Here is a 25,697-nt window from a genome sequence, read left to right as displayed (position 1 = left end):
CTGGCTCCAGAAACACCTCCGTCTGAGAGACGCCATCAATCACGCCACTCCTCCCTCACACACCAACATCCATCAGCAGCACTCACACACACACACGCACACACATACAAACTCTCACACACCTGCAACAGGACATGATAAACACACTGGTCCGTGTGTGTGTACCAGTCAGGGGTCAGAGTTCAGGGGTCAAGCATGAGGAACCTCTCTAACTAGCAGTTAAAATTTTTTTGCAACATAATTCTAATTTCTTTTTTTTTAAGATTAAGCCTTAATTAAAAAATATAATTGATACAATTAAACAAATAAAAACAGTTGTGTTGTGTTACTACAACAAATCTGTCCATTTTAGTACAGTAAAACCTCAGACTGTGAGTAACGCGGTTTGGGAGAGTTCCGCAAGATTTTTAATAAATTTTGACTTGGAAAACGAACAAGTCTTGGTTTACGAGTACCGAGTATCATGTATCACGAATGCGCTTCTTGTTTTAATGCCAAGCGTCACGTGATCACAACTAAGCCAACGTTTTTTTTTTCTCTTAGGCTGCGGAATTGTGGGTAATCGTCTCCCCTGCTAGGTCAACATCCGTGCACGTGTGTACTGTTTACTGTAACACTGTGACCATGTGTGTGTTAAAAACATATTTTATTTTGTGTCTGTATGCATGTAAAGCAAAAGAAAGTCTCATTTGAGAGGTTAAAGATCCATTTTTTCTCTCTGCTCAAGGCTCAGCCTGCTCTTTGTGTCTGAAGGGGGAGAGGGGAGCTTATTTTAGATTCACACACGCACACACACATACACAGCGCCTGTGCGCACAAACGGAAACACTTATCTGTCGGGATTTATTTTTACGGTAAAATGCAGGTTAATTTGTTTTATTGTTACTTTATATTTCGTGTTAATTATTTTTATGTATTTATTTTTTTGGGCTGTGGAACGAATAATTTGAGTTTCTATTATTTCTTATGGGGAATTCAATTTGGTTTACGAGTGTTTTAAAATATGACCCCGCTTCCGAAATGAATTATGCTTGTAATCAAAGGTTCCACTTTATTTAAGTTTTTATTTTCCTTTTTTTGAAGATTAAGCCTTAATTAAAAAATATAATTGATACAATTAAACAAATAAAAACAGTTGTGTTGTGTTACTACAACAAATCTGTCCATTTTAGTACAGTAAAACCTCAGATTTTTTCCTCTCCTTATAACGTTTACCATCTTTTATACATTATTTATTTGCATATTATTGTATGAATTAGTGTAGAAAGTAAAATATGTAACAGTAACCTACAGTGTTTCAGCAGCACTTTATAACTCTGATATAACACATTTAACATTTACTCTACATTTAACAAATATAATCGTACAAACATTATAATACAAAGCTTTGCTTTCTTATTTAAAGAGAGCAATTTATTTCAAATTTTAAATTTGTTCAAATTTCTATATTTTTTCCTTCTCTATAGATATTATCCAAACTTTACAGCTGTAATGACTCACACTGACCTCCAGGAGGCGCAGGAGCGAGACTGCTGCACTTTACACGACTGTTATAAAATAGGTTTTAATTTTGATTCTTGATTTTTTTAAATATTTTCCTAGTTCTGTTTGTTTGTTTTGAGATTTATTTGTCGTCTAAAAGAAACAATATTAATTTAAATTCTTTATTTTAGATTGCGGGAGCAGCCGAAAGAAGAAGAGGATCCAAGTAAATTTCTGGTTTCCTGTAACACATATTTATTTCTTTTTTTGTATTTCCCAAGTGCTTAGGCTTTATGACACATTAGTACTGCTGTGGCATTAATAAACATCTTTATTTATTTGTTTGTTTGTTTGAATGTTAAAAAAAATCACTGACTTCCCCTTCCTTATCCGTCAATGTGTGTGTGGATGGAAAATCTCTGTCTCTCTGCAGCGTCTGTTTTATTTCCTCACTGACGGGACGAGACAGATCATAATCTCAACAGAGAGCTTATTTATCACTCACTCACACACACACACACACACACACACACACCTGCAAATGTAGCTGAAACGAAGCATGCAGTGCCAAAAGAGCGAGACGAGTTCACATGCAACTGAGCTCACGTATCGGCTAATTACAACCAGACATGTGCACGTGCACACACACACACACACACACACACACATACACACACACTAAGTATCTGGTGATGTATTAATATCCTGTACTGGTCTTGAGTGAGGTTGTGTAATAATCATATCATAAAGCGTTACTGTAAAACGACAATTGTAATTAACACAATGTCTGGAAGACTGTTACCATGGTAACCATGACATCGCTCTAGGCTAGCTTCAGCTAGTGAGTCCTATTAAACCACGCGGGGGTACCTGAGCCTGCTAGCACATCACATAACCACGCTAGGCTCGCAGCTTCTCGGCTAAATCATCTCCACTCGGACACAGAGGTGTAGTGTTTGAGCGCCCCCTGCCTAAGGAAGGAGGAAGCGCAGGACGCTCTCCCACTCACCGGACAGGTCGCTGCTCTCGATGCGTTTCAGATCGGCGTCCACCCAGAACAGCTTGCCCAGTTTGTTATCCAGAGCGAGCGCCACGGGTCGGATCAAACCGGTCGTGAAAAGGGATTCGCGCTCCGTCCCGTCCAGAGACGCGCCCTCGATCTTCGCCGAGCGATCCTGCAGCGTGGTGAAGTACATGTAGCTGAGGAGAGAAAGATTATTACTCTGTTTATTATTACTCACTCGCAAGGTCACCGCGTGGGGAATCGTGATAAGGTCCAGAACATGGCCGTTTCTGGGGTTGAGGGGGTTTAATTAAAGCTACAGACACTGAAACAGCAGGACCGGAAAAGGAGTGAAACAGAAGGTATGTAGAACTGAGGTGTGTTCCAGCTGAAACTTAAACACAGTTTTTAAATCTCTCAGGCTGATGCTAAATAGTTTAGAAAAGAATGTATTATGTGAGCTTTAAAGTTAGAGCTTTATTTCTGGCTGTTAGAAAGCACTGACACTGGAGACTCCTTAAATACGTTACACACACACACACACACACATCTCCAGTAGGTGTCCCGGGATGAAGCCCTTTGAGCAAGACCCTTACCCTCACCGGCTCAGATGTGTAATGATGTAAAACTGTAAGTCGCTCTGGATGAGGGCGTGCGCCAAATGCCGTATTGTAAATATTATTTACTCTGTTTATTATCAGTGGAGCATGTGCCGTTACTATGGAGACGATAACGTATCGGCGTGAGCACAATAATATAAACCTGCAGTTCTGTCAGCGGCGATGTTAGAGAGAATTAATCAACACTACAGTTTAATTACAGTGAACAGTTTCAGTGTGTGTGTGTGTGTGTGTGTTTGTCAGGTCCACGCTGTGTGAGAACGTGCGAGTTGCTCTGTGATGACATCATGAGTTGAGCGATCAGACTCTGGGGGTTCTGCGCCGGTGTTTAACGCAGTGATCTGGCACCGACACGCGGGCTGATAAATCCTGGACTAATCCTGTGATGCGGCGGCTCGCGTGATGGACGTCATCCCTCTCCGCGTGTGGAAGCGTTACAGCCCGAGGGAGTTTAAAGATTCTCAAAGTTTCATCTCACGCTGTCCGTCTCTCTGATCTCCCCATCTGATCTGTGATACGGTTTAAAATTCGGACTTGGCGAGGAAAAGAGCACGAACAGCGGAATTGCTAACAGATGGAGTCAAAAAAAAAGAAGAATAACAATCCTTAACTCTTCCTTTATACGTTTCGCACGCAAACGTGAAAGTCTAAAAATGTTTCATTTCCAAATTTGGCAATAAAACAGTTCAAGTTTAAGGTTTTTAATAAACCTGGGTACACACGGGAAACCAGCCGACTGATTAATTCTCTCTAACAGCAGCTCTGACACGTTATCGTTTCCATAGTAACGGCTCGTTCACAGGGGTGTGTACAGGTGAAGTGTCCTGTGTGTTTGTAGCGTGAGTGTGAGGAGTCTCCAGTGTCGGCGCTATCTTTCTTTGCGGTTTCTTAGTCACGTGACACGCTGCGATTTTTCTCTTTTTGACTTCAGCGTCTCCGCCACGTGTCCCCGTCACGGCTCACCCTTTCTCTGCGTTGACGACGATGGCCCGGGGTTTGTCCACGTCGTCCCTCAGCACCTCCCCCACCACCTGCCCGTCCATGCGCTGCACGTTGATGGTGTTGGTGTTCTCGCAGGTCCAGTACACCGTGCGGCTGAACGGATCCAGGCTGAGGTCGTGCGGCTGTTTGAGAGGCTGCGTCGAGCTCGGGGCCACCACGGTCGCCGCCTGACGCACACACACACACACACACACAGACACACACAGACACACACACAGTGTCAGTTAATGTCAGTCTTTTAACACTAACATTTTTGTTCATACTAGCTTGTTTGTCAGCTGTTACTCAAAAAGTCAAAGGTCACTAACATAGCGTCCGAAATCATTAGTTACCTGTGGGGTCAAAGGTTACTAAAGTGCAAACTGTTGTTAGTACACAAGTCACTTATCAGGCAACAAATACCTGAGAGGTCTAAGGTCACCTCTAGAATGGGGTCTAAAGTGATTTCAGAACAAGTGTTACCCGTGGGGTCAAAGGTCATTTAAGAGGGACTACGTCCAGATAAGGGAAGGGCTGGAGGTGTAAGCCACCTGAGCAGTGTACAGGGAGTGAAGAACCTAAATGGTTCCGGGTTCCTAAAGCTGTCCGCCGATTGGCCCTAGAGGTCAGAGGTCAGAGGTCAGCGCGCGGTCATACCTGAGAGCCGTCGTCCCGGGCCTTGCGGATGCTCTGCTTCCCGTCGATCCAGTAGATGAAGCGCTTCAGCGGGTCGAAGGTGATCGCTCGCAGATTCTTCAGGACGTGGATCGGCAGAATCATGTCGGGACTCTGCTCTCCCAGAACCATGCGGCTGATCGAGCTCTTCTGGATGAACAGCAGGAAACTGGAGGGGGCTGTGGGGAGGAGGGGGGGGGAGTGTGAACACAAAACTGTCTAAAGTTTTTACACACAAGTGTGTGTGTGAGAGAGAGAGAGAGAGAGAGAGAGAGAGAGACTCACAGCTGCAGTTCAGGCCGTTGGGTTGCAGTGTGTAATGCGATGCACAGCGACACTGCGCCCCCGAGGGCGTGGCCAGACACAGGTGAGCGCATTGGCCGTTGTTGTGTGAGCACTGGTTCGAGCCGTCCTGTCGTGACGAGTGGAACACCAGGATGTCCATGACGTACTCCAGCTGTCCCTGCACCAGGGTCCGGTTCTGCCCGCTCCGCTTATCGGCCCGCTCAATGCTGCGCAGGTTCCAGTCGGTCCAGTAGATAAAGTCCCGGTACTGAGTCAGACCGAACGGGTGCGGGAGATCATCGGCTATGATCTCACGCTGCAGACCTGAGGAACCACACACACACACACACACACACACACAATCAGGTTAATGAAATATTGAATGCTTTTTCTTTATCTACCAGGCAAACCCCATTTATTAATGAAAACTCAGTTGTGTGTTTCAGTGTGACACGAGTACAACAATCAGTTGGCTCATCTGCAGCGACGTCCACCGTGTGGCGCTGTTCTGTTCCGGTGCAGTTTGAATAAAAAGCTACATTTTTAACTACATTGTGATGCTTTTTAGAGACAGTTGATTTGTTTGTAAAGCTTTTTCCTGAAGGATTTCCGTGTGTATCTTTTCTGAAGACCGTGTGTATAGGATTTCCGTGTGTAACACACCCTGCATGTTAATCGACTCGATCATGCACGTGTCCAGGTCGGTCCAGTAGAGTCTCTGGTCCGCGTAGTCGATGGTCAGACCGTTGGCTCGGCCCACTTTATTCACCAGCGTGGCGATGTTGGTCCCGTCCATGTGAGCGCTGCCGATCCGGGGCCGACCCCCCCACTCCGTCCAGTACATGTACCTACAGCACACGCGTGTCAAAATAATCATAACTGTAATAATAATAACAATAATAATAATAATAATAAATATGATGCAATAAAATAATAATTACAAATAAACACATTGCATATTTAAAATTTTAGTAACAAAATAAACTTAAAAACTTTTTAGGGAACACGTTTAGGGGAAAAAAACTAAATAATATTAATATCATTAAAATTATGATTTATAACACTGATAAGCAAAAAAATAAAAATAAATAACACCATTTACAGAACCACGTCTGAGACACAACTCTCTCTTTCCCTGACTAAGGTTCTCTGAGTGGTACTAGAACGCTCTCTGTCACCCAGCCATGCTCTGACAGCCGCAGAACACTGTGCATGTGTGTGTGTGTGTGTGTGTGTGTGTGTGTGTGTATGGAACCATAGCCTTAAACCACAGGAATGTGTTCTGGCTGATGGAGGGAGTGTCTCTCTCTCTTACAGACACACACTAAGGCCATGGCGTGTCAGAACATGCGACCACACACACACACACACACACACACACAAACACACATATACACATTTGCATAAAGAACCATGACCTGAAGGAGCGAGCGTGTCTTCTAGAAAGATATGAAAATATAAAGTCATTATTAGTGTGTGATTAAACCTGAGCTGCATGAAATAACAGGTTTAGACTCCTGCAGCGGTGTTTTAAACACACACACACACACATACACACACACACACACACACACATACACATACACAGATAGATAGACAGACTGGCATGTAGATAGACCAGCATGTAGACAGACTGACAGACAGACAGGCAGGTAGACAGACAGATAGATAGACAGATATACAGCCAGCCAGGTAGACAGATAGACAGACAGACAAATAGATAAACAGACAGACAAATGGATAGACAAGACAGACAGGTTGACAGATAAGTAGATAGACAGACAGGCAGACAGACAGACAAATGGATAGACAGACAGACAGGTTGACAGATAAGTAGATAGACAGACAGGCAGACAGACAGGTAGACAAACAAACAAATAGATAGACAGACAGGTAGACAGATAGGTAGATAGACAGACAGACAAATAGATAAACAGACAGACAGGTAGACAGACAGACAAATAGACAGACAAACAGGTAGACAGACAGACAGACAAATAAAAAGACAGACAGACAGGTAGACAGATAAGTAGACAGACAGACAGGCAGACAGACAGACAAATAGATAGACAGACAGACAGGTTGACAGATAAGTAGATAGACAGACAGGTTGACAGATAAGTAGATAGACAGACAGGCAGACAGACAGGTAGACAGACAGACAAATGGATAGACAGACAGACAGGTTGACAGATAAGTAGATAGACAGACAGGCAGACAGACATACAGACAGACAAAAGAAAAACATATGCATTGAGTAACAACTAAGTAGCCAAAGAATAAATTTATAAAGATAGGAGGTGGAGCAACTGTTAATGAGGTAAAGTGGGCGGGGCAAGTGATGCTGGAAAGTCGAATCGAGTATAACTTGATGTAGCAACAGCCGATAGCGGTGAGGGAGGACGCTACTCTTTCTTTTGCGTAAAGTCTTTCATAGGCAGATGCTACCCATGTAGCCATGGCAACCAGCTGTTACTCAGGAATCAATATAGCACCGCCCACTAAAGCTGTACAAAAAGTAAAACATTAATAACACACTCACCCGTTAGCCGGATCCAGCGCTAGCGACCGCGGGTTGTCCAGGTCTTTGCACACCAGAACCTGGCGGTACTGCCCGTCCAGACGGGCCACCTCAATCCGGTTGGTTCCGGTGTCGGCCCAGTAAATGTTCCTGCCCATCCAGTCCACTGCCATGCCCTCGGGATAATCCAGACCGAACTCGATCACCGACTCCACGCCGCTGCCGTTGATAAACGCACGACTAATCGTCTGTCACAGAGAACAAATCGGGAAAGGGAACAGTTAGCATCAACACCTACCGCTAAAGCAGCGTCACAGACAGTCAGCTAGCCCGCACTGCTACAGCTAACACCTCAGACGACGACTAGCTAGCGTTACTTAGAAACTGAAGTGACAGCATTATATCTTCCTCCTGATAAAGGTTAGCATAGAATACAAAAATAACGTAGACCGTTAGCATTCTGTGCTACAGACTGTTGCCTTAGAGGACGTAAACACTGCCTCTGACTTTCTGATAAGAAGAGAACATTCTGTAGGTCAGTAGACCCTGCAGTGAGCAGAAGCGCGTACCTTGGTGTTAATGTCGGTCCAGAAGATTCGGTTTTCAGCGACGTCGAAGTCGAGTGCCGACGCCTCTTTAACACCGCTGAGCGGGATGGCCACGTCGTTGCTGTTGGTTCCCAGCGAGATACTGCGGATGTCGACGCGGTTGGTGAAGAGCAGGAACGCTTCAGGAACGACACACGTTCGCAGATCACTGAGGAGCTCCAGACCCATCGGGCACGCGCACGTGAGACCGCGCGGCCCGTTAAAACACAGGTGACTGCAGCCGCCGTTGTTCTCGGTGCAGCCGTTAGTGCCTAAACACACACACACACACACACACATCACTGAGTTTTACTGCACTCACTCATTTCAACCAACCTGAAGTGACTCAAATCTGACCTTTAACCCTGATGACCTGATTTTCTTCACGCACACATCTCATGTTTTCATGTCACTTTCATACGTGGTCTAGACGGGATACATATCTGATACACGGCCATGTGATGGATACATATCTGATACATGATCATCAGTGAGCGTCTCCAGTGCGGGGCTTACACAGCAGTGATAAAACAGCTAAAGAACGGCGTTTGGCTTTCTTCCATTGTCTGGACCTCAATACACACACACACACAGCTGACTAACCGCTCGCCGTCCTCCAGAGCAAAAATCCCCAGGCAGATTTCTGCTAAAATCGCATCTAGTGTTTCAAATAAATGAGGTTCATTTCAACACTGGATGTTATTTTGTTCAGCTGTAATTATGAACGTGAACCTTCGGGACGAAAAATCAGATCAGACCCAAAAAAAAAATCCAGCTTTGTGTTTGAATCAGTGAATCTAATGATTCAGCAAACAACCTCACCGCCAAACCCGCCGTTTTTCCGTTATGACGGCCCTTCGCTCCCCTGACTCTTAGCTAACTTCATTTTGGAACACAAGACGTCATGTCTGAGAGCTTGAAAACTCTCATACTTCCATAAAAAAAAAAAATCAGAAATAACTCACCCCTTCAAAAAAGGCCCTGAAATCAGTTTAAACATCACTCCATAGTCTTCACTTTCCACTTTCCCCCACAACATTACAGGACACACCAGAGAGACAGCTCTAATGCATTACTTCAACTTTACACAGAGGATCTCTCAAACCGTTTGGGATTTAGTCATCCATTCATTTCCCACTCGGTCAAATTTACAGAAAAACTAACAAAAAAAAAAGCTTATCCTTTGGACCTCTTTGGATAAGCAGCCATGACACACACATTGACCTTTACACAAGATCTCTCAAACAGTCCAAGAAACAAAGCTCTCGCTCCTGAAATAAGTAAAAGAACCGAAAGTAAATAAGTTTAAGTGAAAGTGACAGAAGATGTCCCAAGCCACGCCCTCTCCACTCGCGCAGCGTTTTACTCAGGAACAGCAGTGCGCTTTTACTTTATAATTCATCCCGGAATCGTCTACATCATTATTACCTTTGATTACTGATGCTGTACTTTGTGCGTCTTTACCTGCAATCAGTAAATGAATGTAAATGAACCGAGGCTTAGAGCTCCACCCACTCTCCTGCTGGATTTCTTACCAAAAGTCTCGGTGACCTTGGTGGCTTTGAGGCCCATGAGATCAGGCAGCTGCTCGACGATGACCTCGCGCGTGATGGTGGTGGTGTGAACGCGCTCGATGCTCCTCCGCTGCCAGTCGCTCCAGTAGATGTAGTCACCCAGCAGCGTGAAGCCGAATATGTGCGGCAGTTTGTCGTCCAGCAGAGTGGCTCTGTTCGACCCGTCCACGTTTATCACCTAAACAAACATCAGACAATCAGTGAAGGATCAATTCATCTGTGTATTGTCGCTTTTAAAATTTATCGGTTTTAACCAACGCTGCAGAGTAGTGGTAGCTCAGTGGTTAAGGCACTGGACTTCGGTTTGAAAGGTCTCAGGTTCAAATCCCACGACTTCCAGCAAGTTCTCCCTGTTTTTGCACATATTAAAATCGATGAAGTGTTTGTGTAGTGAATAGGGTTTGTAGTTTGGGAGACGGCCGCAGCAGACTGGCTCCGGGGTTTATTTGCTGATGCTGACTCGATCCCTCCTCTAGCACACTTCAGTGAAGCTGATAAACCATTGAGCTGTGCTTCAGTAGGATTAAACCGAGGGGAAGTGCACAAGGGCGAGTGAGAGGGGGGATCGGGACGCAGTCGGTGGTGTTGTGTGAGGATGTAAAGGGTGATCGGATGAACAGCTTGACGCTGACAGAGAGCCGTTATAATTCAGCATATTGTTCCCTGTGTGAAGACGCGGCACACAAAAGCTTCAAAGCGCACCGAGACTTCCACTGCTCTGATTCTACAGAAAGAGAGAGCGAGGGAGGGAGGGAGCGAAGGAGGGAGGGAGGGAGGGAGGGAGTGTGGAGGTGACTGGCTGATTTATTTCTGTACTCCGTCCAGCTGCTGGCTGCATTACTTCTCACAAACGGCAAAAACAGAGGGAGAAAGAATGCGGTGTGTTGTTTTAGTTTGTCTCGGTCCGAACCGAACCTGTCGCTGAATTCGTGATTGATTCCAGACTTACACAAGGCAATAACAGGCAGATGTACATTATCACAATTTGTTCCTTAATAATACACACACCAAACTTTAATTTAAGGCTAATGCAGATAACAGACGATAAGTTTATTGTGAGCGCTTTAGTTATGAGGAAATGGTTCCTCTTTTTCCATGAAAGCAGTCATGAGATGTCCATCGCCGGGCGTCTCACTGCTGACAATAACATCACTTTAGTTCACAGGTGAGACTCCGAGCCGACGGGAGCGCGGTAAAAACAACACTGGAGTCAGAGTTTAACTTCAATACGACTAAGCAACCAGAAAACGAATACAGAAAAAATAGTCAAAAGTACATAAAGAAACAAAGTAATATCTGAGCACAATCATATCTGATTGGAAGAAAAAAAAAGCAACATCAAAAATATTAACTACTGCTTTTTACTTTTATTGACCTTTTCTTTTCACTCGTCTCTTGTTTTTGTTTCTCTCCAAATCACTGGATCAAAGAGTAAAAGAAAGTTGTACAATTAATTAAAAGTTCTGTACGTGTTTACACACGGCGAGCCCTGAGCCTGCGAGAGAGAGAGAGAGAGAGAGAGAGAGACGTTGTGTTTAATCAGAAGTGTTGATTCAGTGTAAAGCTGAAATTAAAGCAGAGAGAAAACGTCAGAGGCTTTGAAGGTCAGCAGGAGGCTCGCGGCACTGACTCACGCCTTTCACTGACTTTACTGCCTCGATTAGACACGCAGACAGGGCCGAGACACAACACACACACACACACACACACACACACTCCCTCATCTACTAGTACATTCAGAAAGGGGGAGAGAGAGAGAGACAGGAGAGAGGGGAAGAGGTGGAGAGAGAGAGAGATTAGAGAGAGACAGCGTGAGCTCAGTACTGAACTGAACGGCGTCTGAGGTCATCACACAGGAATGTCTCCTGCCCGACTCCTACAGGAAGTGAAAGATCTCGCGCTCTTCTGATCAGCTCGAGCAGCAGAACCTGAACCTGAACCTTCAGTACCACGCTCGGGTTCACGCCGGGGCAGCGGGGCAGCACCAGAGGTTCATTCACGTCTACACCGGGTCGTTCATTCATCAGCCCTCACACTTTACACTCAGTTAATGATCGAGGGACGAGTTAGTTCCTGTTCTCACCAACATCACAGCTGTAGCACACACTCATCCCCTCACCTATCTCTCTCTCTCTCTCTCTTTGAAGCATCAGACGTTCTCTGGGAACAAATGATTTTTATCTTTTTATCTCCTGTGTGAGTGTGTGTGTGTGTGTGTGTGTGTGTGTGTGTGTGTACACGTGTTGCGCTAATTTAAACACAGCCACTGCTGAAGTGCACTCGGCTCCATTTCACCCTGACCGTGCACTTTGGTGCTCTTTAAACATTTAACTATTTTTTTTTAAAAACATTACAAAGATTTAAACTTTATTTAAATCCACGGTGAGAGAGAAAAAAAGAATTCCTATTTCTGTGCTATAAAAAGGTTTAAATACAGTCCTCAAGATCTGCCTTTATACTCCCCACTACTGCCTCTACTGCACACTACTGCCCCTAGTGTCCACCACTATCATTACTGCCCCTACTGCCCATTATTGCCCCTAGTGTACACCACCATCCCTACTGCCCCTCCTGCCCCAACTGCCCACCAGGTCCTCTACTGACTCTACTGCCTCCTACTGCCCCTCCTGCCCCAACTGCCCACTACATCCTCTACTGACTCTACTGCCTCCTACTGCCCCTACTGGCCCAACTGCATCTACTACCTACTACTGTCCACTACATCCTCTACTGTCCACTGCTGTCCCTAGTGTCCACCACTATTCGTACTGCCCACTACTGATGACAAGTGTGTGTGTGTGTGTATGTGTGTATGTGTGTGTGTATGTGTGTATGTGTGTGTATGTGTGTGTGTGTGTGTGTTTTTCCTGGAATTCAGAAGCATCTTATCTCTAACTGGGGGTAACTGGTCTGTATTTAGGTACTGGTTTCCAGTGCACGCTCTTTTAGGAACACTTACTGATCCTCGGTACAGCAGCCGAGAGCAAAAGCACACACTAATAGGCTCACACACACACACACACACACACTAAGTGTTTAGGAAGCCTGACACAGTCAAGAGAAAGGTTTATTTAAATAAAAATACTATAATGCATTTTGTTTTCTTTCTTAATCAAAACTATTACATCATACAAAAACTATTATTCGAATTAATAAATTAACTAAAAAAATGAGGAAAAACTTAAAAAAATCACAATAATTTTTTTCTGAATGCGAGACAAAAAGAGACAAAGAGAGAAAGAGAGAGGGAGAGAGGGAGAGAGGGAGAGAGAGGGAGAGAGAGAGAGGGAGAGAGAGAGAGAGAGAGAGAGAGAGAGAGAGAGAGAGAGAGAGAGAGAGAGAGAGAGAGAGAGAGAGAGAGAGAGGGAGAGAGGGAGAGAGAGGTTTCTTCTCGTCTATTTAAACTCACTCATGCGCCACATTCCAGATGCCAGAAGGCAGTTTTTTTCTCGACCTCCTCATTCACGACTTAATGTTGTTTTCAACTCGATAAATAAAGGCGGGACCCCCCCCCCATGCCCCTCCCCCTCCCCCGCATGCTTCCCACATAAATACCCCACCCCTCCCCCATGGGGTACTAAAGCAGAGGAGAGAAAAAAAGGGGTAAAAAGGTAAACAGTAGCCTGTTGATGTAAATGAAATGGGACCAATGCTAAGTTCACAAAGTCAAAAAGAGGAGCGCATTAGCATGAGAACACGTCAGTACACACACACACACACACACACACACACAAAGAGTAAGCCAGGCTGGTGTTCAGAAAGATTTTTAACACAGCTTCAACTTTATAAATCATGTTATAATGTTAAAAACTCGCTATATAACAGAATGATGGCTAGCAATATTATGCTAATGTTAATCTAACGGCTGGGGAGTGAAAAAAAAAAAAAGCTTGCTAAATTAAGTTTAGAAACAGTTAGGCTGTATATCAGGCTACATGCTAACACGCTAAAATGATATTCTGTAGCTTAGCAAGTGAGCTAACATTAATTATTATGGATTAGTAAATCCATCACTTTGTGTAATTAAAAAAGTACTTTAGAGATGAACAGAGACGGCATGTGATTGGTTAAAATAATGATATACACTCTATATAGGGTTGTGTGTGTGTGTGTGTGTGTGTGTGTGTGGAGTTTGGTGGATGGGTTCGTGTTGGGGTGTTCTGGGGGGCTTTTTGTGAAGTTTGTTGATAGTGGTGTGTGTGTGTGTGTGTGTGTGTTGGGGGTTCAAAACGTTCAGGCTGTGCCGTAATTCTTTTCATGTCTTTGGTATCTTTGTGTTTGAGGAGGCGCGGGGTCACTGCGGGGCAGGAGAACAAGAACACGGGGTGTTTTGTCAGTACTACCCCCCCCCTGCCCCTCCTCACCGTACCAAAAATCTTAAATATCAGAAAAAACAAATAACACACACAGCGTTTCCTTTGTTACAGGAGATGCAATACATACACCCCGGGTTCTGAGATCTGTTTCGCCACGTCCTAATCAATCCCTCAGGCCTTACCTCGATCTTGTCGGTCTTAGCGTCTCCCCAGTACAGCTTTCCTCTCGCGTAATCCAGCGCTAGTCCATTTGGCCAGCCGAGAGAAGTGTTCACCAGCACCACGCGCTCCGAGCCATCCAAATTAGCGCGCTCGATCTTCGGCCTCTGGCCCCAGTCCGTCCAGTACATGTAGCTGCAGCGGGAACCAGAAAAACCTTTACTCTATGTTTCTATTATAATAAACGTAATTATTCTACTAAACAAAGCTATATTAGCTTTGTTTAGTAAATTAGCTGACATGGTCAAACAATGACATTTACACATTCAGAACTTGCCCTTGCGTGATGTCATATGGCTAATTTCATTTTCATAACAATTAATGAAAACAATACCAGGGCATGCTGGGAATGGTAAAAATATTAGCTACCAACCAAACGAAGCTATATGACCTTTTAAAATAAAAATATGTACCGTGTTAGCTAGCTGGCTAAAATAGCACAAAAGAGAAAAACATAACCAAACTAGTACTAGAGAAAATCCATACAAACCCTAAACCAACCCTACAATCCCATAAGATGTTTATAGATATCTGCAAATGATAAAGAATATCCTTAATAAAGCTAAAGCTAACTAGCAGATTCTAATCCATCCAAGTTGTTTCACTAAAATAAATTAGCATGCTATCATACCGCTACTGGAAAATGGTGGCTAGCAATCTATACTAGAAGCTTAGGCAGTAACTTTACCAGTTTAGCTATGTAGAGTAACCTGAAACATTTATAGGAAGCTTAAAGTAAAAATATGAAATATAAATGTAGCTTACTTATTTGTAAACAAACCAGAGTAAACAAACTGCTGTAAACAAACGCACCCATTGACGGGGTCGAGTACGATGGCCCTGGGCTCGCTCAGTCCCTCGGAGATGAGGATCCTCCTGGCCGAGCCGTTGAGACGCGTCACCTCGATGCGGTCGGTCCCAGTATCGGTCCAGTACAGGTTCCGTGCGATCCAGTCGATGGCGAGGCCGTCTGGATGCTCCACCTCGGCGCTCACCAGCGTGTGTGCGTCACTTCCGTCCAGCCGAGAACGCCGGATCGCCCGGACCTCATCATCCGTCCAGTACACGTACCCCTCCACCGGGTCATAGTCGATGGCGATGGCATGGCGGATGTCGCCCACCTGCAGGACAACGTCAGTAAAATCTGGGAGGTCCAGGGAGATCCGGCGCAGATCGGTCCGACGAGCCAGCAGCAGAACCTCTTCCGCTCCTGAACGGGGAACGGATAAAAAGGAAATAAGACCTGTGGGGCTTAAACTGGTTTACTGCCAATCATGAGCATCACGCAAGTGAAGAGGGCGGATAGTGCTTTTCTCTAAGTGTGTTATGAGTGCACACCGACTCCTCACACCGACTCCTCACACCGACTCTTCACACTGACTCTTCACACTGACTCCTCACACTGACTCTTCACACTGACTCTTCACACTGACTCCTCACACTGACTCTTCACACTGACTCCTCACACTGACTCCTCACACCGACTCCTCACACTGACTCCTCACACCGACTCCTCACACTGACTCCTCACACCGACTCCTTAAACTGACTCCTCACACCGACTCTTCACACCGATTCTCACACCGACTCCTCACACCGACTCCTCACACCGACTCCTCACACCGACTCTTTACACTGATTCTCACACTGACTCTTTACTCCGACTCCTCACACCGACTCCTCACACCGAATTCTCACACTGACTCCTCACACCGACTCTTCACACTGAATCTTCACACTGACTCCTCACACTGACTCTTCACACCGAAATCTCACACTGACTTTTCACACTGACTCCTCACACCGACTCCTCACACTGACTCTTCACACTGACTCCTCACACTGACTCCTCACACCGACTCCTCACACCGACTCCTCACACCGACTCTTCACACTGACTCTTCACACTGACTCTTCACACTGACTCCTCACACTCGGAGGACAATCAACCAGCTGCGGTGTCAAAAAAAAGAAAAAGTTAAAGATTATTTTGTTTTGTTGTATTTTTGCTTGGGTCTGTTCTAACACACACACACACACACACACACACACACACGTTTGATATGATAAACTCCCAGTGGACGGACACACTTGTTTGCGCTCTGGACTGGAGAAACCATTAGCCTGTTTTCTCTCTCTCTCAGTGTTTAGCGTCTCGCTCCATCAGCTCACACACACAATCAGACATGACAGACCAGGGAGAAAAAAGCACGCTTTAATCCGCTCGAGTTCATCCTTCACTCAGCTCTCATTTGATCAGAAGCAAAAGAAAAAAGCAAAGACAACAAATTTAGCCACTCAAGCTAAACAGAAGCGTGCTAGTTATGCTAATTTGCCCATTAGAATGCGTTGCAGTTAGCGGTGTGTGTGTGTGTGTGTGCTGTCTCTCTCTCTTTCTCTCTCTCTTTCTCTCTCTATCACTAACATTCAGAAGAAACAGAAACCCAAGATTTATTTAGTGATTTTAAAGTCTTTATGCTAGTTATTACCGCAGCACAGAGCAGAAAGAGGCGCGTGCAGTGCTCATGATCCTGAATCGAGGATATATTCCCCAAAAACTCCTAAACTGAGGAATTACATTTGCTTTCGCAGCAAAAATGAATGTTTTCCTTTTTTACTCAGATAAAAACATATTTATAATAGTATATATAATACTTTTGTTCTCAAACACTTCTTATTATAGATTTGTAGATGTCGTGTCTGTCATTTTTTTTATTTTTTATTTCTTATTTGTTTAGATTTCGTTTTTTCCCTGATATTTTTGCCAATAAAAAAACAGGAAAAAACTCAGCGGCCAATTTTTTTTTCCCTAAACAGGAAAAAATGTAAATAAAGAACTTCATCCCGTTCCCGTGGTCGTTTCTCTTTCTTTCTCTCTCAAGCTTGAAACATCCTGAGCTTTGTCTCTTACTGAAAAACTCAACCTTTTTCCAGAATAACACACACCTCATTACAGACAGAATAGAAAATCTGACCTGGTGGGGGTTTAGCAGACGTTTGAGTTTGTGTGTGTGTGTGTGTGTGTGTGTGTGAGTTGACAACCAAAGAAAAAGTGCAGCTCTGAGAATCCAGGTTCTTTTCCTCCTGCATGTGAAATGAGTGATTGTTCTTCCCCTTGTCCGTCTCTGCTGGGGGTCAGAAACTTCAAGGCCCCGTCCCAAACCCACGTCCTGCACTGCGCTCCCTTTTTTTTCCCAGCTACTCAGGAACAGAGAGAGCTATTGTTTCTGTGCACTCGGCCCATTAACACCGAGCCACGCTTTTATTTCAAAAAAGAAAGAAAGACAGAAAAAAGAAAAAGTGCTTTAGAATGCGCTCACGGTTCAGATTTATAACCGCTGAAATGTGCGGCTGTGTTCCCACCCCGAGACACGCCCCGGTGCAGCCGAGACACACACACACACACACACACACACTACAGCAGCCACACTACATATTCACAGTTATTTATTTAATAAAAATCACGGAATAATACTTTTATCCTTTTATAGTCAGATTCAGCGTCACACACTCGTCCCCTCACAAGAGAAAAACCTTTCAGCGTGTCATGTGACTGAGAAAACGCAAAAGAGCGTGATCTCCTCTGTCTTCGAGATTACAGTTACACTGTTACAGCGCTGACACTGGAGACTCCTTACACTCCTTACAGAGACCTGCATCTGTACACGGCCCTGTAAATCAGCCATTACTACGGAAACTACGAGTGCATTAATATAACCCCGCGCTACGGTCAAGAGCCGCTGTTAGACAGGATTAATCGACCCCTCCCGACCAATCAGAGCGCAGGTGTATCAACACCTCCTGACCAGGTTATGATGAAAGCTTCCTCCAGTGGAAAGTGTTTAGTGAAAGAAGGTGATGTGTGAGCAGTAAACACACTCTCCTCTAAGCGGCGTGTAGCGGGGCTCAGCCCCAGCCGAGACGCACCAGGGAAAAAGAACAGCGATTTACTTAACATTTGAAAGAAAAGAAATTTAAAATACTGAAGATATACTTAAATACTTTCTCTCTTTTTTCTCTTATTCAGTCTTTAAGCACTAGGACCTCTCTCTCTCTCTCTCTCGCTCTCACACAGAGTTCTGGAGGAAAAAGGGGGCCTCTTGAGAAGAGTATGCAGAGAGGCACACACACACACGCACACACACACACTTGAGGGTAACTCAAATAAACACTTCACTCAGCGAGGCGTCGACTGAATCCCAGAGAGCAGCAGGAATTTAAGTCCATGTTCAGTTGCTTAATAATTTCTAAACTTTGAAATGTTTTACATCTGTGTGTGACGACCTGGCCGTGCCGTCTGTGTGTGTGTGTGTGTGTGTGTGAGATGCGGAACTGGATTATATTTATTGTTTTTGGCCTTCAAGAGTGGGAGTATTTTTTTCCACGTTTTCACACGGCTCCAGTCCCATGCCTGTGTTTATTTTTAACACACACTCCGTCTTTACTTTGCGAACGCCGTCAGCAGGTCCGATCCAGCCGGGCGTGAGCGATCCGCTCAGTCGTGAACTCGACGGCGCTATTCTCATTTAAATGGTCGGCGAGGACATTTGGGTTAAATCAACCGTCCCGAGTCCAAAAACCACAAAGAAGACATCTGTCAAAGATTAGGCTTCTGTCATGCTAACACTCACACACACACACACTTACACACACACAGCGCTCCTCGTGAGTAGCAACACGGTTTTACGCTCAGTTGCAACCAGAATGTAACAGACTGAATCTAAGCCGTGGCTTCATGTTTAATGAAATCATGCAGAGAGATTGGGCCTGACGTGTGTGACGTGTCTGAGGGTCGCGTCGCTAGCAGGTGATCGACTGCGACACACTGAAATGTTCGCTGTTCAGATTGTATTAGCCTAATTCTACCCGATCCAGGCTCTTAACCCCGTCTCTGATACAACAGAATTGTAAAAACTTCATTTGTGGATCATTTGATTGGCGCTACTTGAAAAAGTAGCTGTAATAACTATTTCTTTACAAACATTACCTAGCTACATTAGCAATCTAGCATTAGATTATTTGTTTTAAGGGACTGACTTCTGACTTAAACCAGTTTAGATTTCTCTTTCCATAAACCGAACAGTAACAATAAGACATGATATATCTTTGATATTAAAATAAAATCTAATCCTGTAAAAGTGAATATTGTTAGTCATCTAACATCTGACATCTAGCATTTGTTCCTCAGGCTAGTTCATGTTAGCTAGCTGATTAACGTTCGCAGTGTAGATTGTTAACATCACGTTTAAAGACTGAATTGGACTCCTTGTCAGATTAGCTGATGAATGCTAGCCAGCTAATGTTAGTAAAAAAATTGAAAGTAATAATAAAAAAATCCTCCTAGACTGGCTAGCTAAAAGCTATACAGCTGTTGTGTCAGTAAAACGATTAACTGTTCAACATGGATACCGTAGTTACCATAGTTACCTGGTCTGCAGGTTTTGCCGTCCTCGCGCAGTTTGACGCCGGTCGGACACGAGCAGCTGTAGAACGGCGGCGAGGGCGAGAGCAGACACAGGTGAGAACATCCTCCGTTACCATCACTGCAGGGCGTGTGGACTGAGGACGAGGACGAAACAAACTGTCAAAACACACCTGAAGTGACCCGTAGTGTGTTTTTAGACGATACATAAAAGATAAATGGGTTACGCTGAGTCTGCTAGTCTACACGGAGCCGTAATCTCACATGCTAACTACTGCTAATTCACTCAATATCTATCAGCAGCGTCTCAAACCGCCTGTTCATGTTCATAACATCTGGCCACATATCTGGACATTTCTGAGAGAATAATAAATATAATGAAACACAGGAAAACACAAGTAAATATATAACTGTTTAATAAAGCAACCAATGCTAGCTACAGACTAGCCCTAGCTCCATAACATGAGTGTGAAACTTCTGATGAGCAGAATTCTTTACATTTTGTCCAAAGTAAGGAGTTTTATTAACAGCTAATTCTGGCTAACTGGCTAACATTAGCAGTAAAGATCTTGGACATTTATCAATATGATGAAAAGTTCTGTCAGAAATCCTGTCAGTTTTGCTGTTTACTAGCTAGCACGCTAATGTTGGCACCAAACATTTATGAAAATGACTTCCTGTCCATCCTTTGAGATTGTTTGCTAAATTAGGTGAAAAAAAAAATAAAGGTAAAAAAGTTAAATAATTCAAACTTCTTATCAGCTTAGCTAATCTCGGCTAGCCGGTTTAAACTGCTCACAAATATCATGGCTAGTCAGCTATGTTTCGCAGTGAAGATTGCTAACATTTTTTAAGTCATTTTTACTAGCTAGCTTCAACTGTAAAGATATTAACTAATCACAAATTGAGTTTAATGATCCTGTCAGGTTATTTACCGTTAGCTCGCAGGCTAACAGAATGTTTTCGACATTGTACTTAAACATGCTTCAGTGGATTTAAAGACACACCCACATTTCCATATATGGAATGAGACACAGTTTACCTCGGGAGAATAAACTGGAGGCCTACCTGAGTGTGTGTGTGTGTGTGTGTGTGTGTGATAAACACTCACTGTAAGGCTGTCTCTTCTGCCCCAGCACCTGGATGTCCATGGGCGAGTAGATGCCGTTGAGGATTTCCCTCCTGTTGTTGCCCGTGTGTTTGTTGCAGGAGTGAATCGAGCGGGTTTGCCAGTCTGTCCAGTACAGCGTCTCGTCAAACAGTGTGAGGGCAAACGGGTGTGTGAGTGTCCCCGCCACCACCGTCTCTCTAAAAACAACAACAACAACAACACAACCGCTTCAGCGCTCTTGTGTCTCGATGTCACACACCGACGCGCCGTTTGATGTTTGGTACGTGTAAAATTCACAACGCCACACTATGTCTCAGATACGCGATGTGAGGATCCAGATCAGCGACTCCTGAACACGTCCTGGCTTTATTGATTACTTGGGAAAACCTTGAGTCCTACTGCCTACACTGAGCCTCCAGAGTCCGCTCTTCTGACACGCCCTGAATCTGAGATATATTTAATGTTTCATACAGTGATGCTGTAAAAGCTCTCAGATCTGAGATATCTGCATATAATTAGCAAAGTGTTTAATGAGTGAACTGGGTTTTTTTTTTTAGAACCTCATTAATCAGATATTTTGCTCGTTAAATCAAACATCTGCGTTTGCAATTTTATCTCGTCACAATCCTGATATTTTCCAAAACAGTTTTTTTACGAGAGCGAGTCGCAGTAAACATTCTAGTGCTCAGGTTTCTATGTGGAAAGTTAAAGGACAGATGTTTACTCCTGACCGAGACGTGAGACGTTATTCCCGCTCACAGACGTGAAGGCTTCGTGTAGCTCGTGACGTTTTGATGCTTTTTCGGTTTGAAAGTGATTTACAAGAAACACGTCTATAATCTTATAATCTCTGTAACGTTACGTGACTCGCGATAAAAACAGGCTTTGCGAGTAAAGACGGAGCCTCACGGCGCTCACGTGGGTTCAGCCGGCTGAAGGTCATTCACAGCAGAATGCAGATAACAAATTGTTTTAAATTAACTAAACATTTTTTTAACCTTTTGTTTCCCAGAGCATTAAATCTATCAGAGCGTTATCCTAAAAACGTCTCTCGCTCACACACTCCCACAACGGTGCTGTTTCGTAACTTTTGTACGAGAACTTTCTAAAAACACTGAGAATCAATTAAAGCAGATGTTTTTCAGACATTGTAGGAAGTTATTTCTGTAACACTACGACCCTGATTACCGGCTCTACGCTTCAGTGAAGGTCCTCATAGCCGTGTCTGTTAGTGAAGAGGTTCTGCTTTCTGAATCAGAAGTGCAGCCTCTGTGTGTGTGTGTGTGTGTGTGTGTAAACACATCGAATGCAGGCAGGATTAGGAGAAGGACGAGGCCGTCAGTAGCAGCGCACTACAGACAGACTCTCAGTGGAAACCTGCAGGACAACACCAGGGCTGTAACGTGGTGTGAATAACGGAGCTGTCCTGAGGAGCTGAGGGAGATAAAGCTTAATTACATCCAGGCCTCTCACAGTTTGTGACGTAAACGGGCTCTGGGGCGGCGGCGCAGCGTTTGAAGTGAGCTTGAGCTCCGTAAACCCCGTCATTAATCAGAGGTGTCCAGAATCACCGGCATGGAACAGAGCCGGCGTTCTTCTGAAGGTTGTGTGTAACATGGTGTAGCTACAGAAAACACAGGACGAAACGGGACAGAACCAGATCAGGAGACAGAAACGGAACCGAAAAATATAGAACAGGAAATATTGCAATGGAAAGAGAAGATACGAGAAAGGCGAGGAACATCAGAGGAGACGGAAAGAGAACAGAGCGGACAAAAAGGAAAAAGCAGAGGAGAGAGGAAGGAAAGGGTAACGAACAGAATACAACATGACAGAAGACAGGGAATAGAGAGGAACGAGTAAGAACTGAGAAGAGCAAAGTGGATGGGAGAAGACGTCGAAGAAAGCAGAGTGTGTGACCCAGTAGCAGGTCCAGGAGAGATCCTGAGTTCCTTCAGCAGCTGTTCTCTCTAATCATGACAATCAAAATGCTCAGAAAGACACGTTTTCACCATGTGTGTGAGGGACGAACTGTGTGTGTGTATGTGTGTGTGTGTGTGTGGAGCAGACCGTGCGGTGCCGTCCAGGTTGGCTCTGTGGATGAAGCTGAGCTTGGCGTCGGCCCAGTACAGTTTCTGCTCGTCCAGGTCGATGGTCAGGCCGTTGGGCCAGTAAATTTCCTTCTCTATAATCACCCTCCTGCTGCTGCCGTCCATCCCCGAGCGCTCGATCCTCGGCTCCTCACCCCAGTCTGTCCAGTACATGTACCTACACACACACACACACACACACACACACAATTAAAGACTGCCATCTTACTCTGTTAGTAAGGAAATCAGATGTGTTTTATTCCTCTTATTCCTCAGCATCTCACTTTCTTTCATTAAAAAAAGAACGACACGTCACAGTTTTTAATCTGTTTATCCGTTTCCATAATCACAGCAAAACATGCAAAAAACAAAGAGAGAGCAACAGACCCAAAAACAATAAACAACAATTTTATTATTTCTTTTGGACGAAATTCTAAAGAAATAGAAAGAAATATGGTGTAAAATCTGCACTAAGGGAGGAAATTCTGTTGGGTTTTTTATAAATCAAGCCATAAAGTCTGTAAGTCCTATGGGATTCAATTGAAAGTATTCACAGTAAATAAAAAACCTTCTAAATCAGTCGCGGTTTATTACATGACGCGGTCTGGTCCTCTTCCTAACACATCAGTGCAGATCTGCTCCACACAGGCAGGGGGCGACACCCTGCATCCGCTCACTTACACTCCACTCTAACACGGCTTCTAAAGCTCTGTGGAAGGTATGAGGACACGGACACGCTCACTCCGGCCACACACACTCACACACACACACACAGAGGTCTAACAGACATTCCACACGGTCATACCGTAAATTCCTGAAATTCCTTCCATGACAGGAGGACCTGGGGGCGGTCCCTAACTCATGCATATTCATATCAGTAACGCCGCCTTAAACTAATTATTATTCCTCATTGGTCACTTAAGATACAAACAAACCATCATGAATCAAAGACCCTCTTTTCTCTCTTAATGTTTAAATCCCGCCACATTTACGTTGCTAATATTTAGCTCGCTAACACTCAGTGCGCTAACACTTTACCGCACAAACTAAGTGCTTAAAAACATTCTCACTACTTATTACACAAAGTTTGAGTAGTCTGAATTACATTTATAGAGACCTCAAACACACACACACACACACACACACACACACACACACACACACACACACATGCTTGAAGTGTGTGAAAGAGAATAGTTTACTGGAACAGACTGGAGGTTAAAGCAACACAATCTCACTGCTAGACTAAACAAGAGCGTTTCAAAAGCTTTAAATGCAAGACGCATTTGCACCTGAAGACCAACTTCTCACACACACACACACACACGCACACACACACACACACAATAATCATTAGAGAGAGAGGGAGTTAAATGGCATCTCTCCATCAGAGAAGGGATCATGAGACTTCATCTTCTCTGGACATTGAAGGAATGAGGGAAGCGTGTGTGTGTGTGTGTGTGTGTGTGTGTGTGTGTATTAGTTTGTAATAATAAGATCAAATGGAAGACAGATGTGTGAAATTCACACACACGTTTCACTTTAAGATCATTAAAGCCAGAGTCAGTGTTTACACACACTCGAACACTTACACACACTCAAACATCCACACACACACACACACACACACATGATGTACTGTGTGTGTCGGGACACCGGTGTTTGGATAACGGAGATCAGATCAGCGGGTGTTTACACACACTCGAGTCCTCGCCCGCTGTTTGCTTCATGATCTCATTTCACAAACAAAACATGCAAATAAGCGGCTCGATCGGGTAGAGTCACGCACACGCACACACACACACACACACACACACACACACACACACACACACACACACACAAACACACACACACACACACACACATACACACAAGGGAAACTCTGACTCTGGGGCATTTCCACATTCCACACCTTTACCCCAGTGTACGCTGACACCCTGAGTGTGTGTGTGTGTGTGTGTGTGTGTGTGTGTGTCTAAAACCTGGATTTCCTAAGGAAATCTCTGTCCTCGATTAGCCACAGCACACGTCACAAATGCTAACAGTAACGCTACATGCCTCTTGTGCACGTATCAGTGTTTAACACACAACACACACTCCACACACTCCACACACCAGGAGAAACCCAGAGAAGGTGTTTGTTCTGAGTGGAGACAGACGTGGAGGCAGTAAGAGGAAACACGTGTGTGTTTTGTCTGAATAAACAGGTTACATGGGTGACGCTACAGCGCGCGAGACACAGAGCGTCTGGGCTTCAGGAAGCGTCCAGTCAGTTCGCATGAGAGAGGACACTGGACGAGACGGGACACACACAGTACATTCTATTCAAACGTTTTCATTTTTTACTGAAACTATAAACTCGAGCTCTAGAAACCGCCAGCCGCCTCCCGATATGATTTTATCGCGATACCTTTATTTTTGATTCAAATTCTGATTCTATAAGTTGACGATTTCATTAAGATTTAGATTTGATATAAAAATTTTTCCCGATCTTAAATCTTTAAAAAAGTTTTAATAAATGTATAAATCTGTATTAAACTCCTGTGTCTGGCTGAATTACCCAGACTGCACCTGTGTGAACGCTAGGCTAGAGCTAATTTCTCAAGTTTTTGTCTTCACATATATTCTTTTCCCTCATAAGCTGCCCTTACACTGTCTGATTTAATATTAACTGCAACCTAGCGTTAGCATACGCAACCAGCGTGCTAGCATTACTTAGCCAGCACTAGTTCACATCTCTGTATTCCCTTTTTGACCAAAGTGAACCAGGTGCTAGTTAATACTGAACCGCGTAAGAACTGGCTTTGT

General features: G+C 44.3%; 1 protein-coding gene across 2 annotated transcripts in view; it reads right to left on the bottom strand.

Annotated features, from left to right (window-relative positions):
* Positions 1-25,697, bottom strand: part of lrp5 (low density lipoprotein receptor-related protein 5) — a 38,982-nt gene that overhangs the window by 6,294 nt on the left and 6,991 nt on the right. For both annotated transcript variants that reach the window (XM_053505688.1, XM_053505689.1), the window contains exons 4-16: positions 22,867-23,064; positions 20,797-20,993; positions 19,691-19,822; positions 15,077-15,473; positions 14,227-14,398; positions 9,690-9,906; positions 8,137-8,426; positions 7,589-7,815; positions 5,710-5,894; positions 5,047-5,370; positions 4,744-4,940; positions 4,069-4,274; positions 2,492-2,682 (exon numbers count right to left, since the gene is read on the bottom strand). In XM_053505688.1, coding sequence (XP_053361663.1) covers positions 2,492-2,682; positions 4,069-4,274; positions 4,744-4,940; positions 5,047-5,370; positions 5,710-5,894; positions 7,589-7,815; positions 8,137-8,426; positions 9,690-9,906; positions 14,227-14,398; positions 15,077-15,473; positions 19,691-19,822; positions 20,797-20,993; positions 22,867-23,064 — 2,933 coding nt within the window. The remainder of the gene's footprint in view (positions 1-2,491; positions 2,683-4,068; positions 4,275-4,743; positions 4,941-5,046; positions 5,371-5,709; positions 5,895-7,588; positions 7,816-8,136; positions 8,427-9,689; positions 9,907-14,226; positions 14,399-15,076; positions 15,474-19,690; positions 19,823-20,796; positions 20,994-22,866; positions 23,065-25,697) is intronic.

This window comes from Clarias gariepinus, chromosome 10, assembly GCF_024256425.1.
Source record: "Clarias gariepinus isolate MV-2021 ecotype Netherlands chromosome 10, CGAR_prim_01v2, whole genome shotgun sequence".
NCBI classification, from domain to species: Eukaryota; Metazoa; Chordata; class Actinopteri; order Siluriformes; family Clariidae; genus Clarias; species Clarias gariepinus.
The sequence above is the reverse complement of the archived record's forward strand: the minus strand, read 5'-3'. Positions and strand labels throughout refer to the sequence as shown.